At 37.6% G+C, this 19,794-nt stretch overlaps 2 protein-coding genes and 2 non-coding genes across 4 annotated transcripts; all 4 read left to right on the plus strand.

Annotated features, from left to right (window-relative positions):
- Positions 1–8: 8 nt before the first annotated feature.
- LOC114527205 (telomere-associated protein RIF1-like) lies at positions 9–14,239 on the plus strand. The gene is made up of 38 exons (XM_028548851.1): positions 9–641; positions 1,128–1,242; positions 1,568–1,643; positions 1,875–1,960; positions 2,747–2,784; positions 2,881–2,984; positions 3,135–3,223; positions 3,409–3,502; positions 3,596–3,694; positions 3,787–3,879; positions 3,976–4,029; positions 4,335–4,416; positions 4,550–4,602; positions 4,750–4,857; positions 5,033–5,339; positions 5,481–5,588; positions 5,717–5,871; positions 6,166–6,323; positions 6,549–6,653; positions 6,856–6,931; positions 7,139–7,243; positions 7,555–7,704; positions 7,866–8,084; positions 8,292–8,452; positions 8,535–8,583; positions 8,694–8,789; positions 8,876–8,982; positions 9,103–9,166; positions 9,271–9,315; positions 9,481–9,642; positions 9,862–9,954; positions 10,359–10,447; positions 10,533–10,640; positions 10,798–10,829; positions 10,954–11,939; positions 12,176–12,328; positions 12,493–12,790; positions 13,063–14,239. Exons 2-38 carry the CDS (start codon positions 1,139–1,141, stop codon positions 14,157–14,159), a joined length of 6,003 nt encoding a protein of 2,000 aa, XP_028404652.1. The 5' UTR covers positions 9–641; positions 1,128–1,138; the 3' UTR covers positions 14,160–14,239.
- Positions 84–173, plus strand: Trnai-uau. Its single transcript is given in 2 exon segments — positions 84–121; positions 138–173. It is a non-coding gene; the product is annotated as a tRNA-Ile (tRNA).
- Positions 274–363, plus strand: Trnai-uau. Its single transcript is given in 2 exon segments — positions 274–311; positions 328–363. It is a non-coding gene; the product is annotated as a tRNA-Ile (tRNA).
- Positions 14,240–14,999: 760 nt separating the features above from the next.
- On the plus strand, positions 15,000–18,965 carry LOC114527201 (D(2) dopamine receptor-like). The gene is made up of 2 exons (XM_028548847.1): positions 15,000–15,098; positions 17,454–18,965. The coding sequence occupies exon 2, from the start codon at positions 17,523–17,525 to the stop codon at positions 18,510–18,512; it is 990 nt and encodes a 329-aa protein (XP_028404648.1). The 5' UTR covers positions 15,000–15,098; positions 17,454–17,522; the 3' UTR covers positions 18,513–18,965.
- The last annotated feature ends 829 nt before the right edge of the window (positions 18,966–19,794 follow it).

Consider the following 19,794-nt stretch of genomic DNA (forward strand, 5'->3'; position numbering starts at 1 on the left):
GATCTGAAGAATTATTATTTAGTTTCCAGGAGATATATGTGGCAAATTGCTGTTGCATCATTGGCACATTTCTTAAGCACCTGGCTCTCGTGGCCCAGTTGGTTAGTGCGTCGTACTTATAAGCAGTACCGAAGTATATGCGAAGGTCGAGGGTTCGATCCCCTCCGGGAGCAGATTCTTTAATCGATCTGAAATATTGAATTATTATTTAATATCCAGGAGATATATGTGGCAAAATGATGTACCATCATTCACACACGTTTTAAGCACCTGGCTCTCGTGGCCCAGTTGGTTAGTGCGTCGTACTTATAAGCAGTGCTGAAGTATAAGCGAAGGTCGAGGGTTCGATCCCCTCCGACAGCAGATTCTTTGAACTTTTCGTTTTTTTTGAGACACCCTGTATAGCGCGGAAATCGCATTTTTCGGCCTACTCGACCACCCTCCTTGATATCCGTTTTTTGTCCAATCAGGCCGCAGTATAGAACATTTGGCGGGATTACTATATTATTGCGCGGCAAGATTTGCCGAACCTCACAAGCTACAACACGACGTCGACCACGTTGTGCAACATAATTCAAAAGTAAACGGTGATGTTTTGTAGTTGAGATAAAACATATCAGCGTTTCATAATTTTGGAAAGGGTAAGTGCCAGTAATTTTTATCTTTTTGTTTGAAGTTCTACGATCGCGTGTAAATATCGCCATTCAAATTGCCGATGTTTGTGGTCGTACACTTTACAATAGAAATTTCGTGTTATGGTTCGTACTATAAACGTTGGTTGTGTTTTCTAATCAAACATTTGAAATGATTTACATCCAGTATCTCCCGTGTTATGTTTGTAAAAGGCACTAGTGAAATTTCCTTTCATCTTCCAGTGCTATATTTCTAAAAATATAATCAAAGCGAAGCGATACACAAAACTGCATGGTTGACACAAAGGTCAGCCTAAACTGAAGTACACTACATATGCATTTAGGCTACAGGAACAATAACTTAAGCGGGAATTAAACTTGCTTGTTCAGTGTGCCTGGCCAAATGTTTTACCATTATTAGTAAATGTGAACTATAAACTACAGACGATTGGAAGTGTAGCTTCAATTATTTCAATTGTATTTTGTTTTGTTCAGTTCTAGAAAAAATGGTAAATATTTCTGGAAGTAATTTGCAGCCACTGCTAAGCTGTCTGGAAGATGGCAGTTCACCACCTGAGGACAAAACCGATGCTTATCTAAGACTTGCAGAGTAAGGAACATGTTGCATCTACTTTTGCACTGGTGGCTAGGTATCATGAAAGCTCGGTTAAAGATGTGAGACATTTATTCCTACCACAATTTCAGGCACAATAACTTAAGGCATGCATATGGTTTGTGGTGGTGTCCTGGTTTTGAGACCTTCTTTGTCACATGTTGTCCACATTTGGGGGAAGGGAATTATTACATATCATTAATGAGTGCACATCCCCTAAGTACACTTTTCCTGCATGGTCCTTGCACTTTATCAACTATGACCTGTGATGTACTCCTAAAATAGGAATTGTGGTAAATGTACATATTCTGTCCATATTTAGAGACCTCTCAAAAGAAGACAAGCAGTTTGTGGATGAAGTTTGTGGTTTTTCTGCCAGAATATTGTCAGCTGTAGCGGTAAGTTCATTAATATCCTCTCCACTTACTAAGTACTTCATTTTTCACAGTTTTATTTTTTACTCTTAATCTTTGTTAAAAGCAGCTCTATAGTAACCACGAGAAAAGATATGTTCCCAACATTTTACTAGTTAGCAAAGTGGATAGTGATGTTTTTAATCTTCAGTACATGTAGGCATACAGTAATCACAATTTTGAAAACATAATAAATACTTTATTATTAACTTTCAGAGGGATATGTTTAGCCAGAGGATTGATCTTTCCCAAGCAGCATTGCAAGCTGTTGGTTATTGCATTTATCAAGAACAAATAGTCAGGTACAAATAGTCCAACAACATCAATTACCATTATCCTTTATTATCTTAGTTTACAGTATGTAATTTTTTGTATAACCATGGCTCAAGATTGGCCATTCCTATTAGGACTCCATTCCTATTTTTATCAATGGTCATGCATGCTAGTGTTTACACTGAAAGTCAAGACACTATCAGCTAGTGACCTATACAATGACTAAGCTGTTAATGGTAATAAAATTCATAATCTGGTTGGTCATTTAATTATTTGTTTTGTGATGTGTTAGGAATTAGGGTTGTTGGACAGGCAAGGTTACATGGGATCTAAGAATAATTAACACTTTTAAGCAGAATAGAATTCAAAACACCTTTGAATAATCCGAAAGAATCCATGGTGTTCTATGGTCTATTAATATGCCCCTGAGCATTCATACGTTTCATGCTATTGCAATTTCCTCGACATTGACAGCAGTTATTTCATGCTGCCTTGTGGCTGTGGAAAGGATGAAACACGTTCGTTAACGGTTAACCCGCTTCTTGCAACAAGGAATATGAGATTGGAAACTTGTGTAATACCAAACTGTTGGACCATGTACATACATACGATGCAGGAGTTGACTAAATGTACCACACATGATATTAGCTCCCTAAAAACGAATAATTTTGTGTGGATTCTATTCGTACAAAATACCTTCTTTAAGAGTTAATTAAGGCTTGTACTCATCCATCAAATATTCTGGTCTGGATAACCTTAGATTATTCAATATCAGCTAGTGAAATGTGAAAATACGTTTTGATTTTGTTTTTTAGTTCTTTACGTGAAGCGGAAATGTTGATGGTACTCCAAAGTATGATATTTTCTTTCATGAGTTGATCAACGTTTTGTACAGTTGATTGTTTTTATTCTCAGAAGTCACTGTAGGTGCTTTTTGGTTTCTATCTAGATCTTTGTAATGTTGTTATGAAAAGTAAAGATAAAAATGTGTGTACCAGAGCATTGTGGGCTGTTTCAAGACAGCATTTATCTATCAAAGTTGTGGGGGAAAAGGTTAGAGTTTTTCTCTTGGTTTTCTTCCTGCTTAGTCTAGCAAACTCTGCTTCATTTGTAGTGTAATCCAAGTGTTGGTCAATGTCTTTTAGTCATTACGTTTCAGCTATCGCTAGTTTCCAATTGCATCTTTTCTCTTCTAATTGTCAGCTTTCAGTGATACTAAACACTGTGGAACATGCTTTGAAAATGTTTCGGTCTACAACAGTCGAAAATGAATCATTAGATGTTATTTACAGGTACATACTGTGATCTTCGTCAGTATTTCGTGATTCATTTGTCGTGCATCGTAATAATAATGAATCCGGCAGAGGGCGCTTTTTCACTGCGTGTATTAGAAAAAATGAAGTGAAATACGCAACAGCGCCAAAGCAAAAATAACAACTGCAAAAACGCGCATATCAAACAACGTGTATTTTGCTAGGTTGATTTCAGAACTACCACATGAAAAAATTTCCTCAAATGCTGGGCAGTGGAGTAAACTTGTGTATCCATTATTGATCAGCTCAGCACAGAAAGTGAGTACTCATTATGAATCTCATTGAAGAAGCATTAAAACCTTAGCAAAGGTCGTTGGCATTCAACATCTGTAATTTCTCTGAACTTTTCAGATTCGTGAAAAAGCGCTTGGGATTTTAGAACTTGGACTAAAATTAATTTTATTCGCCCAACAAGATGTTGTTCCACAGTTGGTGGTCGATTTGAAAGGAGTAAGACTATTTCTTTACTTAAAAGTCCAGAAAGAAAGGTTTCTGAATTTGGAGAATTGAGGGGCAATTGATTTTTTTTTAATATTTTGAAGGGTTTATTATCTGAGCTCGCAAAATTATTCTCAGACAAAAAAGAAGTGTTTGTGTTGCAAACATGGACTGTTCTCATCACAATACTTGGAGAGGTAAAGTAGATGTTTTCTAAATAAGTACATGCATTTCGTAAAACCCACTTATTCGAACTACTCGATCGTCTAGACCTGTTTCTTTCTATTTTACAGACGCTTCATAAAGGCGGGAACTTGATAAATGAGATGTTGAAGATTCCCGAGCAGGTACTGCATATCTTGTATATAACGTTGTGACGTTTTTAGTGACCGTACGGGGCATCTCCAGTAAAGAAATTGTTAGGAACTAATGGAATGTCAGTGTTGTTGTAAGACATCGATGAATCCTACCTCACTAAGTCCTTGCCCTCGTACAGTAATTGCAGTTCAGTGTAGGATCGCGTACTGTATGAACCTATAACCTGGTATTATCATTTTCTGAAGATTTTTTGTTGATTTTGACAAGCATCTAATGTACTTTTCAAGCTTGTTCCTCGTGGTTGTCAATTCTTAGGATTCTTGTCATTTCTTAGGGATTCAAGTCACCACTACCAAACGTTCAAAATATGAGTTACAGCGCTTGGGTTTGCTTAATTAACAACTTCGCTACTTCTGGTGAGTTTTCTTCTTCATTCACGACAAACACGAGGTTTCTCCTTGTTTCGGATGATGAAATCTGTGATGCGGACTTCGTACAGTATGAACATGCATGCAGTAACATATGCACTGTAATTTCTTGACATGATAGGATGCATTGGATCTCCGAAAAGGATAAAGTTACTTATGATGCCGTTGTTGTTGGTTGGTTTTCATCATCATTTTATTATTGTCTTTTTTGTCACATTCATGTTCTGTTCTACACAATGTTCTTGCGTATTTGTAGAATAGTAATATCTACTTAGAAGCAGGAATATACATGTCTTACTTCGCCTAACTATGTTTTTTTAGAAAGGTAACATAATCCACAAGGATATTGAGCTTGGACGGCTTCAAGCATGGTGGCATTTTGTTTGCACGATAAAATCAGAACTTTATACCACAACAACCTTTTCTGAGGTACAGTGTTTATATATTCTTAGAGTTAATCTGAATAATCTACTGCTATACTGTACTATTTTGGTAGTCAAGTTGCTGCAGTTGGCGCTGGCTTTTCCATTCTTGTCTTTCAGGCCAAACCCCGTTCAGGTTTTGGTCAGTTTGGTGAATCCTAAAACTTTTCGTTCATGTCTAGGTATGTCTTCCACTGCTGCAATACTATTTCAATGTTACTATTGATTCAACTGCAACACCGCTTGGTCAATCTAAGGATGGCCTGCGAGAGCTAACTCTGCCTGTCACACCCGTTTCACCCGGGCTGCCAAATACTCCTTCGTCTACCAAGTCAGCCAAAAACACCCCCAGAAGAAAATGTGTGATATTCAACAAAGAGAAATTCTCCGAAGCATTTGCAAAGCAAATTATGCTGCTCGGCTGTGAAATGCTCATGGAGATACTTACAATTAATTCTAATGAAGTCAGAGGAAGGAAACGTTTAACAGGTAAGTTTTTAATGTTAAAAGAACCAGATATCTCGTTGAAACAAGTTAATATCTCATTTTGAAATATTGAAACTTTATTTCTGTTTAAATTTATGCCAGAGCTACAGTTCTTATAACTTACATGGTTTCTGTTATTTTTAGAACATTTAAAACATCCAATATTGAATTGTGCGTTGTTTCAAGAACACATGACTCTGTTGCTGGCAATTGTGAAATCAGCATTACAATCCTGTGGCAACTTTTTAGACGGTAAGAAGTAAAGAATTAGTGATAATTTTATGATGCTTCCCTTTGACTTGCTGTGGTCTCAAGTTACACTCATCCGATGCGGATGATTTGAGGAGGAATGCAATACTCTTGTCATTATCACAATATAGATGATCTTGCTGTTTCAATTTGGACCAACATTGTCAACTGGGTCGTGGCCGTGTTACAAGCTGGTGATCCAAGTGTTGATGACGTCATTTCAAACCTGTTTCTTACTGCAAATGATATTCTGACGTGTTCATGCTTGTCTCCTCATTTGATACTGGTACGCCCTAGGTCTATTACAGTATTTCTTCAGTTCAATAAAGTGACATAGCCAGCCTAACCATTTTCTCCCGCTATGTAAATTTGGAGTCGTTATAATTATTATTATTTCTTTAGAAATTTATTGTTTTCACAGTCAGTGAACACCAAAATATTAGCATAGCGGGACAACTCGTCGGGTTGGCTACATTACTGGTTGAATAGAATAACTTTGCTACTAAAAGTGTATTTTACAGTTGTATTTCACCAAATACGTCTAGTAGTGTACGAAACTACACTAAATTTTTCTTTCCAGAAATTTCTCGAAGTTCTCTCCAATATTCCGACGAAGTGTCTTCTACATCCAATTAGCATTCTTTCATCCACCTGCAATCAAGAAAAACCGGTATTTCTGTTGGCTGAAATCTTGTTTAGCCAGTTGTCAGCTTTTAAAGAGTCGTATGTTGATGAAAGGTAAGGTGTACTTTTAGTCAAACTAACGTTCTCTTGGCGGTATACAAAACATTTCAACAAACTTAGTATCTATATATTTTGTCTGGAGTCATCCGTGGACTGCGGCTGTCCAAATTTTAATTCTAATGCTCGAAGGATTCCGCGCGGTTTTGTGGGTGTTAAGCCAACAACAGCTTGAAGAAGGTGGATTATCGTTCAACTATCAGGATTTTATTCACTCTTTAGGTTCCACGTTGTCTTCGAGAATTTGATTGATGTTGGCTTCGATGCTCCAACAGGAAAATTAACCGCGGTTCATCATATATGGCTGCTTCTTGAAAGCTTGGCCAGGTAATGGTCTACACCCTCGAGAATCCCGTAAATGTTTTAAGTCATAAATACCAAATAAATAAATTGTCGGATAGAAAACGTCCGGCCATGCATGTGGGCATTAAAAAGTTGGCCATTTTGCTCTAGGATATACGGTTTCGTAAAGGTCATTACATTATGTGCATTATCTACCATGAAAAAATCTGACAATAAATTGTTTTAGCACTGTCGCAAACGTTGAAGATCTTTGGAGAATTTGGAGTAAGGTTACTGATTCAGCAACCGAATGTGTCACAAAGGTGAATAATAATAATTCATTCAGCCTAATATTTTAAAGCTCCGCATAAGAGCGATGGAATGGCAAGGTTATATCAGCTAGGGTTCATATTTAGTTGTGCTCTGCTCTGCATCAAAGCCATTTTTCACTTTGTATTATATTAGCATTAACTGAGCCCCGCGGCTGTCAGAGCTGATTGAAATAGAATTGATATTGTCGACCTTTTTAGACATCTGATGTGAACCAGGGAGATCCTCTTGATCCAGATTTCAGTTTGATGATTTCATTGCTGAGCTTTCCATTTAAACAACTGTTCACTGGAGGTTTACCAGTGGTAAGTTCTTTCTGAAAAGGTAGTAACGTTCAAACGGAATACAATGCTGCAAGTATATTAATTGATACAATGTATTTCAACATTAATAGTCAATGTGGAGTAAATCTTATCCTCTGCATAAATGGTAATGTGAGGTAGTGACCGCATATAACACCTACCCGGTTGGCTTGTTAATTTGCCTTTGTGCTCGACAAAATCCTAACTAATTTCTTCTTATATATTTTCAGGTAATCCCATTTAAACACATCAAGCTGAATGAACCCAGGTTTAAGCTAAACCAAATCAAAATCATATTTAAATTTTTTTCTTAGGTGACAACGAAGGAGTTAGATCGTGATTTAGCCGAGTTCTTTCGACTGTTTTGTCGTTGTGCCTCTCTCGTTCCGACAGCTGAAGCAAACACGTGTATAAATGAATTGTCCAAGTCTTTGTTAACTTTGGTTACCCTTGAAAAATGCAAGGTAAAAATACAACTGTTTATGATTTTATATCGCGCCATTCTAACATTCCAAATTTTTCTTTTCTTGCACAATAAAACTCTATGAAAGCTGCTTATTCTGTAGTCAATACAGAACTTTCTATATTGTCTAATTCGTCATACCAAATGCATCTTTCATTCTAGAATGTGAGATTTCTTGACAGTATTTGTGGCTTTCTGTATGTCATGGTGGACTGTTTTGATTTTTCGGCACAAAACACAAGGGGGTCACCCACGCCATCATCTCGCGTCAATCTCACACCTGGTGGAATGTCGAGAACGACGGAGAATCGTCTTGGTAATCTTAGCAGCCTGGTTGCACTGTCTGCTAAAGCTCTGAGTATTTCATACCAGGTTGATCAGGTATTGCCCGAAATATTCTTTCCCGTCTGCATCTGATTTTGATGAACTGCGCAATCAATTGACGCGGTAAAAGAAATTTTTCTTAATGGAATGAAGGCCTCGTTCGTTCTCAAACGGCCACCTCAGTTGTTAGTGTATATCGAATATAAACGTGGCTAATGAATCATGTTTCCAATTACGGTACTGGTTTCAATCTTTACTTCTTAGGATTCGTCTGGATCCGTGGTTGTTGCGCCTGCTGTGACCGTTTTGGCTGGATCTTTATCGAAATTATTCGCCAGTCTCACAAATCCCCAACACATCAAGTATAGCATTGTAGCTCTGTCATCATCCATTTGCTCCTTTATATCGCACCGTCACTGGTCCAGGTATTCATGATAACGAATATGTTTCTGTATAGAGTAGCAATTGTAAACAGCACTTACCCTGCCGTGTAAATCAACTTTTCAGCTCCAATTCAAGTGATAAAAAAACGAACAACACCAAGTATTTGCTAAAGGTTTGTACCGTAGCTAATAAGATATTCAGCCATTTTTGCAAATTATGTTCATGACAGGCAAGAAAAGAAAGGTGTACATGTCAAATGATATGGCTTGAATTTCACTTCAGATTGAGAAGTTATGGACTGATATTTTGACGTGTCTGCAAAGTCGTTACACGTCTGCTTACGATTGTCAGATGTTAGAAGTTATGAGCGATTTGTTAGTAAGTAATTGCTTTAATGATTTCATATGAATATAAAAAATGGTATATGCAAATTAAGTATGTAATGACTGCGTTTATATCAACAGGAGAACACGTTTTGTCATCAACGACGGCAATTTAGGAACCAGACAATCATATTTTGGAATGCAACGTTTGGTCAGGCCTCTTATCTGGAGTACCCTACTTCGTTAAGGTACATATATTACACCTACATAAGAAACAGCTGAATAGATGACGAAAACTGCCAAGTTTGACAAATAAGGCCGTGGGCCATCTCCTCGCTGTTCTTATGTGCCTTTACTTTGTCTTATAGGAAATGTTTACAAACAGTACTGGAGAAAACGCCCGTCAATGTGCCTGGTTGGGATCAATCTAAGGTACTGTACAATGACGTATTAGAATTTATTTTTTTCCCTTACGTACAGCTTAGATGTACATCATTTGGAAACTCATCGGAATTGACGAAGTTGTGAATTTTTAGGTAACACAGATCTCCTCATTGGATCAGGCAACATCACTGCAAGATGTAAGTAGGATATTTCATAACAGGGGGAGGGTGAATATAGTGTTTTACGATGAGTTGCTATGGCTTAATCATATTTCGTATGGTTGTTAGTTCTATGTATTATGCCGACACAGTGTCATCTTGTAAATGAAAATTGATTTTGTTGTGTTTATTAAATTGATGCAGTCTGAGGAAATGACGCCGAAGGAAAACATAATCAAACAAGATATAGTGATTGCTAATTCACCAAAAAGAAAGCATGGAGGATCATCGCCTGGAAAATTGAAAGGCAGCTTTCTTAACAAAGCATTCACCTCGGATAAATCTGACCGCTTATCTCCTTTTAAGGTACGATACAGTATACGAGAGAACTTTCTCAACTGAAGGTCGTGCGAATGGGTCGCGTAAAGTGCATTTTCACCCGAATCGATAGCATGATGTACAGTGTATGTTTGAAGTATCTCACAAAGTCAGCCTCTGATACTTATCTCCTAATACTTCTTGCATGGGACCAAACAGTGTTGTTGTATGCAGTAAAACTTTTTATAGCTGTGTATATTTAATTAGAACACGTTGGAAACAGGGAGTAAAAGGAAGTCCCCAGGCAGTTTGAATGCAAGGCGTAAGTTGCCCTTACCGTTGGATGCTGCTGATGACAAGGTACGTTAAGCGGTATGCATGTGGATGAAGTTGAATAATTGAATGTGTTTAGTGCCCTAGCTCGTTACAGAAAATATATATTTGATAAAATGGCATTTATTGTATTAGAATATTGCTGTTTGCATGTATGCCGTAGTCAACAATGAATACGGAAAATAAATATTTTCTGTTACGGATTATTTCACGATTGTGGAAAGGACTTTTCTGAGTTTTCTGGTTGGAACCAAACAGTCCTTTCCCGCCTTTTTTTAAATACACTTCCAAGTGGAATTTTGGCGTGACATAAAACTGGCCGCAATTGTTCACTAAGAGACCCCAACCTCTTGGGTAAGATTTGGCTTCAGTCTCCAGATAAACATTATACAAAACATCGCATAATCCTATGGTTATTATCTTGCTTCTAGGACTTTGTTGTGATTGCTCCATCTCCCAAGAAGAAACGATTGTTAACTGAACATCAAAAGGAAGTACGAAAGGAGAAAAAATTAGAGAGGTAAGGCGTAATTCTCTGCCTGTAACTTATTCTCTTGAAAAGACTGACTTCTAACTAACAGGACTTTATTCAAATCGTATTATAGCAGACACCCAGCTCTTTACAACAGGCTTGATCAATCACAGGATGGAACGCAGTTTTCTGAATGGAGTCAATCAACCATCATCACCCAATCCTTTAATCATTGTGACGTGTAAGTTTGCCACGGCTAACTAAGTAAAATAAGTCAGTTGGCTTCTTTAACTTCGTATTTCTGACTTTATTGCTTCTTGTGATAGTTAGGGTGAACGTATAAATAGAATATGCATGAATACATAGGGATAAGCATTCATACAATAAATATTTTATAGAGAAATGTCAGAAGAAAAAGGTGCTCAAGAAGGTAAATGTCTCCGATTCTCCTCTTCCAGTCAAGATGAAACTCCTATCACTTCTTGTTGGAAAGTTGTGCCTTTCAATTATTTGTCATGGAATATCCTGCTGACTGTATTTTACTCCCAACTTAGGAGCGACAGTGGAGATTCAACCAAGTCATGCGATACCATTTGACAAAAGCAACGATAGGCAAGATCAGGTTGCGTCGGGTATTTTCGCAAATGGACTTGATTTGATAAAAAGCATTGAACATGCTGATAACCTGGAGGACGATATACCTACAATGTCTTCAAATATAACATTACCAGGTGGCAGTTACAATAGTTGTGTTAGCACTCTGCCAGAAACTGGTGCTTCCACTGATCTTAATAATCAACCGGATGACGATGAACCTATACCATGCTCGCAAACATCGCCTACAACTTCATCCAGGCAGAAACGACGTTCTTATCACAGGCCAAAACGCACGCCAAATAGTACAAAACGGAAGTCAATTTCTACGGAGTGTTCGAATGATTTTGAATTGAAAACCGGAGAAATTGATAAAATTGGGCGGGTGCAAGAAGATGGCGTCAAACTTCTGACAGATCTTGCTGGGAGCAGCTCAGATTTGGAGCAAGTAGACACGGAGCCAACATTCGATTCAAAGAAGCAGAGCTCACAAACGACATCCCCTATTTCTAGTCGTACTCGTTTTAGAAGGAACCCAACACCTTATAAAGCTAAGAAAAACGAACCCTCAAAAGCAACGATTTCCGCAACAACCAAAGAACAAGAAACAGTGGAAGAAACTCAGTCGGATTCAGCAGATATGGAAGATTTCTCTGACCATCAGATGGACGACACTCAAATCATTGAGCGAGATATTCCCCTAGTTACCAACATGACAAGCAGTAGCGATGCCGTGAAAGACGCTGCTAACAAAATTACAAACTTAATCGAGCGACCCTCATCACCAGTCGCCAGCTCTACGAAGTTTGTTCATTCTAAAACGTCGGCCACAGGCAGTCCTCTCAATCGACCAACACGATCATTCTCTTCACCCGCGTGCTCACCAACTACTGGGATATTGAAGAGAAACCGTGGAAAATCCGAGACGCCTTCCCCTTCTGGAAAGGTAAAAAGAATAAACAAAATAAACTTGATTTCTTCTTTAAGCTCATTTGTACTATTGGAATCAATTCTGAACTAAGCTAAAATATAAATTGTAGAACACCGCGTTTGTTGATAGATACTGTGAGCTTTTCAATTATCTTTACTTCGCTTATATATGTGTATGCACACCTGTGTTAGACTAACTCTACAAGAAGAAAATCAAAGGGTCTCGAGTATCTCTCATTTAATTCATTTTAGGCTCGTCATGTGTCCTTTGCCTTTCCACTTAAGGAGGAAAAGGAAATAAGTTCTTACCCAATGGATCAAGTTGCTAGAAAAGAAAATCAACATGAAATAACTAACCCCTCTGACATGACCAATGATTTCACCTCTATTAAAACGACGAAAACGGTATGTTTGACTTATATTTTCCTGCAAGTTGCGATTACCTCACTGAAGAAGATTTTTCAATTGTACTCGTTTTACCTGGATGAAGGTTAAATTGCTAGATAAACAAGATTATATAGGAAATTAGTAGCTATTCACAAGTAAAGTTAAACATTTTTTTCTTCTAGAAGTCTTCAACACCACCATTATCTAAAGAACAATGCGTTTTTCCAGTTCTTGTTGAATGTACTACACCAGTGGAACAAATATTACCTTCGCTTGCTACATCCAGATTTAGTCGTGGTCTTGGTCACGTGGTTCATGCTCATAATATCAGAACTGTGGGTAATCTTTCCGCTCTGACAATGGACCAAGTAGAGAAGTTACCAATCAGGTCACCAAAAGTTTCCACACTTCGAAGAGTTCTCAAAAAATTTCATGAAAATCGTGCGCCAAAATGTTCATCGAAGGTTACCCAACTACGAGGTAATTAATACATCTAAAATTACGAATACCTGCTATGCCTATGATTCACGTCATCACAATACAAGAAGCTATGCAATGAGATAAATAAGCGACTGTTACGTCGTTGCGGTTTCAGAAAGGACTTACTTGACTTAGGACTCAAGAGTCCGCAAGTTTTCTCTGCCTGTCAGTAATTGTATTTTTCTACTAAATACAATTACTGACAGGCAGTAATTGTATTTTTCTACCTTTTTCTCCTTGTTTGTGTTGTCACTCCACCTTGTTTTTTGCAGCGATTAAGGAAATCTCCGAAGATGATAACTGTGAGATGGAAGCTGAAGAAAATATCGAAACCGCTGACAAATTAACATGTGACAACGCCGAGGAACTTGGCTGTAGTGAGGGTAATACTCTTGGACCAAAGATTTCAGTCACGACTCCAACAACATCTCATGACCATAACAAGATGTTAACACCTAAAAGATCCCGTGCTCTGGTAAAACCAACCACTCTCTTCGAATGTGACCAGATCATCACAGGCGTTACTGAAAATGATACAGTCAACTCGGTCACAGGTGGACCATCAGAAGGCATCGAGAATAATGCTGAAAGAGAGTCCAGTTCCACTAATGAAAATGTGAATATGGAAGTTATAGAGGAAGACTTGACCCAGCAAAACGTTGGGTTGGAAAAATCATTCGAGAACGTATCTAAAACCGAGAAAACTAAGCAAGAAAATATGGTTGCACCAGCAGTTGATTACGTTTATAAGACTGAAGTAAAAAATCGTGAAATTACTGTCGAAGATGCTGTTGTAAATGAGGAGCCTGAACAAGATATTCTTGGAATGGCAGTTAGAAACATGCTCTTGGATCAAAATCTTGCTATGGAAATTTCTGGTGCAAACACTGCGGAAGCATCAAAGTCAAAACAAGAAATATCCGAGAAATTAAGTGAAAACGTGGCTGATACCTCAGAACCCAAAACGAAGGACCTGGGAATGGTGGATGTCGAGAACGAAACCGAAATGCCCAAATTAGAGAATCATAAAACGACCGCTCTAGCCGTGCATGCAAACGAAGACTCGTCAGTAGTTGATGGCCCTCCGACGACTAAAGAAACAGAACAAGAAATACAGAAAATGGCTGTTGGAGATTGCGTTCTGGAAAAACAAAATGAAGATGATGTCCACATGGTAACAGAGAAAGTTGTTCCTAAAGTAAACACAATTGATCCGTATGTAAAAGCCATAAATGATTTAGTAACTCTGAAATCACAACAGGAACTCGCTGAGCTGCCATTAGATCTCTTATTATCGTGTCAGGAACAGTTAATGGCTATTTTGTCTAACACAACCACAGCAATACGGTTAAAGTGCCATCCAAACTAAACTGAAATTATCTACTGACATATAGATTTTATTAAGACACCCATATCTTTTAGTTCCATTTGAAATTTTAGAGAAATAAAACTATTGTTATTCTGCTTCGAGTCACAGAAGTTGTCATTCTTGTCTATTCAAACTTTTGCGTTCATAAAAATGAATGAATATAGCAACCGAATAGATTGCATTGATCTTTACATGATAGGAATGACCAAGAATATAATCACATACTTGTTGACGAATTAAATCGCTTACAATGAAGAAGGCTCATGAACTGAATTGATGCAATCTTAAGAACTATATGAAGGCGGCCTGAGCCCTCCCGGACTTGACTTTTAAACAGGCTGTCCCCTCCAATAACATGCACCCCGTGTTTTTAGTTCAATACGTTTTAGCGTGGGGTAAATTAACTTGTCGGAGAGGTATTACTTTCTAATTCATTTGTACACAAATAGTCAAAATTTATTTAATCCATTCACAAAGTGGATGACACATGGATTACGTTGTTTGCCAATTCGATAATTAATGTATCTACGCCGTGTTTTCATTCAGTTTCATTTTATAAAGTTTATATGAAGGTCTATGAATAATTTCTGTAATATCCTTCATATTATTGTAAACTCCGAAAAGAATTTTTTACATTCTATCCTTTACATTTTTAATGAATACTGTCTTTTAATTTAAAAAGGTGACATGTTTATTAATTTCGTGAAGTGAAATGAAAACAACATCTCCAAAAATATAATAGTACATTTAATCGATGTTTAATTAAAGATATATTCCTGTTACTATGCACTTAGTGCAACATAAATATTCCTGTAGACAGACGTCCGCAAATCACGCTTTCCAAATGCCGACTGAAACAATATATTTGATCTCGACAACGTGAAAAACATCGCATTTCTGTCTCAACAACGTGAAAAGCATCGCATTTTTGCGAAAACAGTAAGTCTATGTTACGTTTACGAAACTGTTTTTAACTCAGAGTCATGCATTAAAGAAGCTATTCAGAAGGCAGGACGTAGCAAAACGTAAGAACGTGAATCGTGATTGTAGCAACTAACAAAGTAACTTTTCTCTTTCTATTGTTTTGACTAAGTTGTTTGTTCCATCAAGCTGACAGAGTGCGGGTCTATATATTTTAGGGTATACACTTAAATTGAAGTTTCACGAACGACACGGGTTGTAGAATTGATACTGATAGCGTTTTTTAATCTTTTGTATATTTCGAACGAACTTTATGATCATGAATACAGAGTACCCATAATGAGAGTCTTATCATTGAATTGATCCGTTCAGTCTACCGTTGAAGTATATCTAATGAACTCGACCTGTTTCATACATATTAGTATTGATGATAAACTAGAGTTTTGAAGGAAAGAATGAGGTATTTTTTTCTGTATCTGCATGCTAGTCTGTGTCGTAGTTTCGTTGAACGGCGTAGACACAAGACCCACGAATGAAATTTGAGTAATTAATATACAGCACTGTCACAAAGTAATTTTAAGCCTTGTTTGTTTGATTACGGACAAATTGAGGCGCTTTTCCTTTTTTGAAGTGTCCAATCTTGATAACGGGGTAGGAAAGCTAATAAAGCCAGGTGCAAATTATCACCTATATACAGATTAAAACAACACCCGCGTGCCCATGCGCAATCCAGTCTTACCGTCCAAGATGGAAGATATACAGAAATGAAATTATGATGATTACGTTTTATGATGAAACATTGGAATCGAGTGTCCAATGCCACGCCATATCAAGACATTATGCTGTAAATGAAAGCGAGATTGAAATGAGCACCCAAGCATCTGAGAAATAAATAAGGTAGCGACACACCATGTTGTATTGCAAGTCAGGGTCTTACGGATCTCTCTATCACTATTTATCTTGCTTGAGCATGGTTGATCCTAAATCTGGTAGGACTCGACTGCTTTTTGTTTCAATTGCAAGGGAATAGAAAATATAGCGTGCCATTCGTGTCACGGAGATGTGAGCCCCCTGTGGTGCCAGACGGCTTGAGATAGTAGTTTCCGAAGGCCTTTTGTCAGATTTTCGTGCGGTAAAAGAGAAAGGGTGTAGTAGCTTACGGCATGTGTACATGGAGCGAGTTATCCCGGCTAGGCGAGGTGACAACTGCATATAATGAAAGACTGCTCAGTTTAGGCCTCGCCTAGCTGGGATAACTCGCTCCATGTAAACAGGCCCTTATAGAGTATACTGACTTTGTTTAACTATACGCGCGTTGTTGTTAGACTTCCAAATTATAATACCTTCTCCTATTTTCTTTACTTATGAGGTGTTAATTAAAGTATAAAAAATTTAAATGCGTGCATGGCAGATGTATATATACTACAGTCATGAACAACATATGAGCAGTTGAAGATAAGATTAGGCCGATATACGATTAATAAAATTATTCTTAAATGCTACTTTGGAAAACGGTCTCTTTTACAAAGGATTCAGGATAGCCCGAAATGTTCGTCTCTTAATTTATGTAGGAAATTTTTTTATGCTATCGTAAATTAAGCAGCAATATTATGAAAAAGTTTAACTGTCATAAACACATGGCTAACTGACAACTTGCGCTGTGTGGCGTTTAGCTGGGTAAATATACACTTAGCTATATATATATGACTTGAGTATGTTTTGTATATCAGGGTCCATATGCCGTGAGAAAATTTGTATCATTCGCATAGACACTTAAAAAACGTTTATATAGTTTTTGAATTATAGCTACTCAGTTGAAAAGTTTTCATTCTATTATCCGTGGTAAAATCGAAATATTTACTCCCACATTGAAAAGACATATATATGTATAGTAAAAACTCCAATCTGACGTGTGATGTGTTATTAATGAGTACTGAATATTAATACTACTTGCATTTTTTTCAATCCAATTTTTTATTGCTCGGTCAAATTAATCTCTTGTGTTTGTCCGCCAAGGAGTTGACAGGTGCATTTGTTTTGATTGGTTAAAAATGTTCAAAATCTCTGTCAAGTAAAATTTCGTATGACATTTATTAGACCTGTTGTTTTCCACTTCAGTCGTATCGTAACGTAACGTAGCGTATTTCTATCAGTTCCGAAGTATTCGTCCAGAACTAATAAACTTTAAAACTTTAAAACAATGAGATACGCTACGTTTCGCTATATAGGATAGGTGGAAAACAGGCCTAAGGAGTATTCTACGCTAGATTTAAAGTTTCTTGTTCATGATGAGCAATGCCATGTGCTGCGCATGTTATAATAAAAGAATTGAAGATCGTGAGTAACACGACCATTTGTATCTTTACTACACAGGCAGACCATGGAATAGAAGGATCACGGATTTGAAATCCACGAAGTTTACGAACTGAATTTACTGATAAAATGTCATTTCGCAGCGACTCCTGCTCTGACGAAGCACCGCCGTATGTTTTACCCTTTTTCACCACTGCACTCTCAATACTTTTTGCACTCGTTACCATCCCTGGAAATGCTCTTGTGCTGGTAGCCGTGTTCCGAGATCCATACGGCAATCTCCGAACACCGTTCAATTACCTTGTCCTGAATCTCGCCATTGCCGACCTGTCAGTGGGTCTCATTGTGAATCCGCTGTCCATTATATATCATCTGGATGAAGGAATAAAGAGTATAAACCTGCCGGGATTTGGGATTGAGATTGAGCATGTTGCATATCTTACAGCGTGTACTGCGTCAGTGCTGAGCATGGCTAGTATGACAGCTGATAGATATGTTGCTGTTGTTCACGCAGCCAGATATAAAGCATTTCAGACCACAAGAAGAGTTGTCATCACGTGTACCATCATTTGGTTGCTCTCAGGCTCTGTCACGTACTTGTACTTTGTGATCGGAGATTTTCTTTATCGTTTTGTCTTCGCAAACGTCGTGGTGATTTTCACTTTTTGCATTCTCGTGTTTTCCTTCTTTCGAATCAATCTAACCCTAAGACGTCAGAGAGCAAGACTGAATGTCCAAGCCGTCGCATCCATTGCCACACCTGCCGCAAGAGCGCATCAATACGTGCCTAACATGAAGTATGAAGTTCGTGTTACTAAGATGTTTAGCATTATTCTCTTGTGGTATGTCGTATGCTACCTTCCAGCCTGCATCGCCATTTATCTCGTCAACTTTTGCCATAGCTGCAGTTGTGACGTCATACACTGGTTACGAGATCTGCAATTGTGTTTCCTGTTGCTCTCGTCAGCGGTAAACCCGTACGTGTATGCGTGGACATCACCTCGATTTCGTTCAGCCTTTCTCAAAATTCTCTATCTAAGTCAATATGACAGAGCCAGAGGACATGGAAATGCAACAATGTCGTCACCCACAGACAATCAAATGACATCCATGAGATAAAGACATATCCAATACGTTTTCCGCGCATATTATCAAAGGAATAAAAGGGTATTGGTCACAGCTGAGTCTCATTTGCCTTCCATGGCTCATTATGAAAAGATTAAAAAAACTTTGGAAGAACCCGCGTGTCGGTACGAGAGTCGACGGATTGTAATCGTTCGAGCTTTTGAAAAAGACATTTTTGAAAAAATTTATTTGATTTTTATAGTATGATGAAACTGTACTGATTGCGTTCCCAACGTTGCTGCAGAAGTAGATTTATCATGCAGACGGGATTACTTGATGATGATAAGATATATAAAATTCGAGCATTCGTTGAGTTAAATTGATGACGTTGGACAGTAAGGATAGGAGAGAAATTCAACTGTTTGTTGTGATTGCGTTATTGGCATTAATTGCTAAAGTATTGATAGACAAGTTTTACTACTATAACAATATACTTTCGTGCAAAAAGTCGTGTAAAAGTGTTCTTTAGAATTTCCTGTTTAATAAAATTAGAAGACCAAAGATTGCATAAAAAAAGGCTCCTTAGATATTGCTTCCTCTGTCTCTGATCTCACCTCAGTATACCCCCTCTTTTTAGCCTGTTACATGAGCTGTTAATACTTGTTGCTCAGTTTGCCTTTGAGCAAAAATTAAACACTACACGTTCTCAATCGTAAAGACAACCGTAAAGACAACAAGAAAATACATATTCATTCACTTGACTTGGATAAAATTCGTGACAAATACCAGTAGACTTGAGTCGAGTGGCAATTTTTCAATCCCAACATGCGAATCCCGCTCTAGCTAATAATTTCTTCGTTGTTCTCTGAAACCCCAAAAACTTGATTTTTATCACCCTTTTTATAGAGATTTAGGAGCTCCGGTAAAAAATACACGATCTTATCTTATATATTTTATGTTACACGAGAACCATGCATGAAACGAGACGAATTCATGCGAGAGATTTATTCCTTTGAGAGGAATTTTAGAGAGAAAAATTACCATGTGAACAATGGGAAGTATGGGAGACTACCGTTATAAAATTTGGCTGATCTAGGGCCATGTTTAAATGTGGTATTATACTTCATAAACTAGAATTAGATAAACCATCCAAAAATAGTAAATACGAGAAAAACCCTCGCGTTTCGAAATTATGTAATATTAAGTACACAAGGAACAATATAACAGTGCAGGCGGAATCAATAATTCAAAAACATGTAGTGTGTGTGAAATAACGTTTTCAATGCTTTTACACAAAATTTTAAAAATCAGTTGAATGTTTATCATTATTCTACTC

Source organism: Dendronephthya gigantea, unplaced genomic scaffold (genome assembly GCF_004324835.1).
Source record: "Dendronephthya gigantea isolate DGI-Jeju-01 unplaced genomic scaffold, DenGig_1.0 000043F, whole genome shotgun sequence".
Taxonomy (NCBI): Eukaryota; Metazoa; Cnidaria; class Anthozoa; order Malacalcyonacea; family Nephtheidae; genus Dendronephthya; species Dendronephthya gigantea.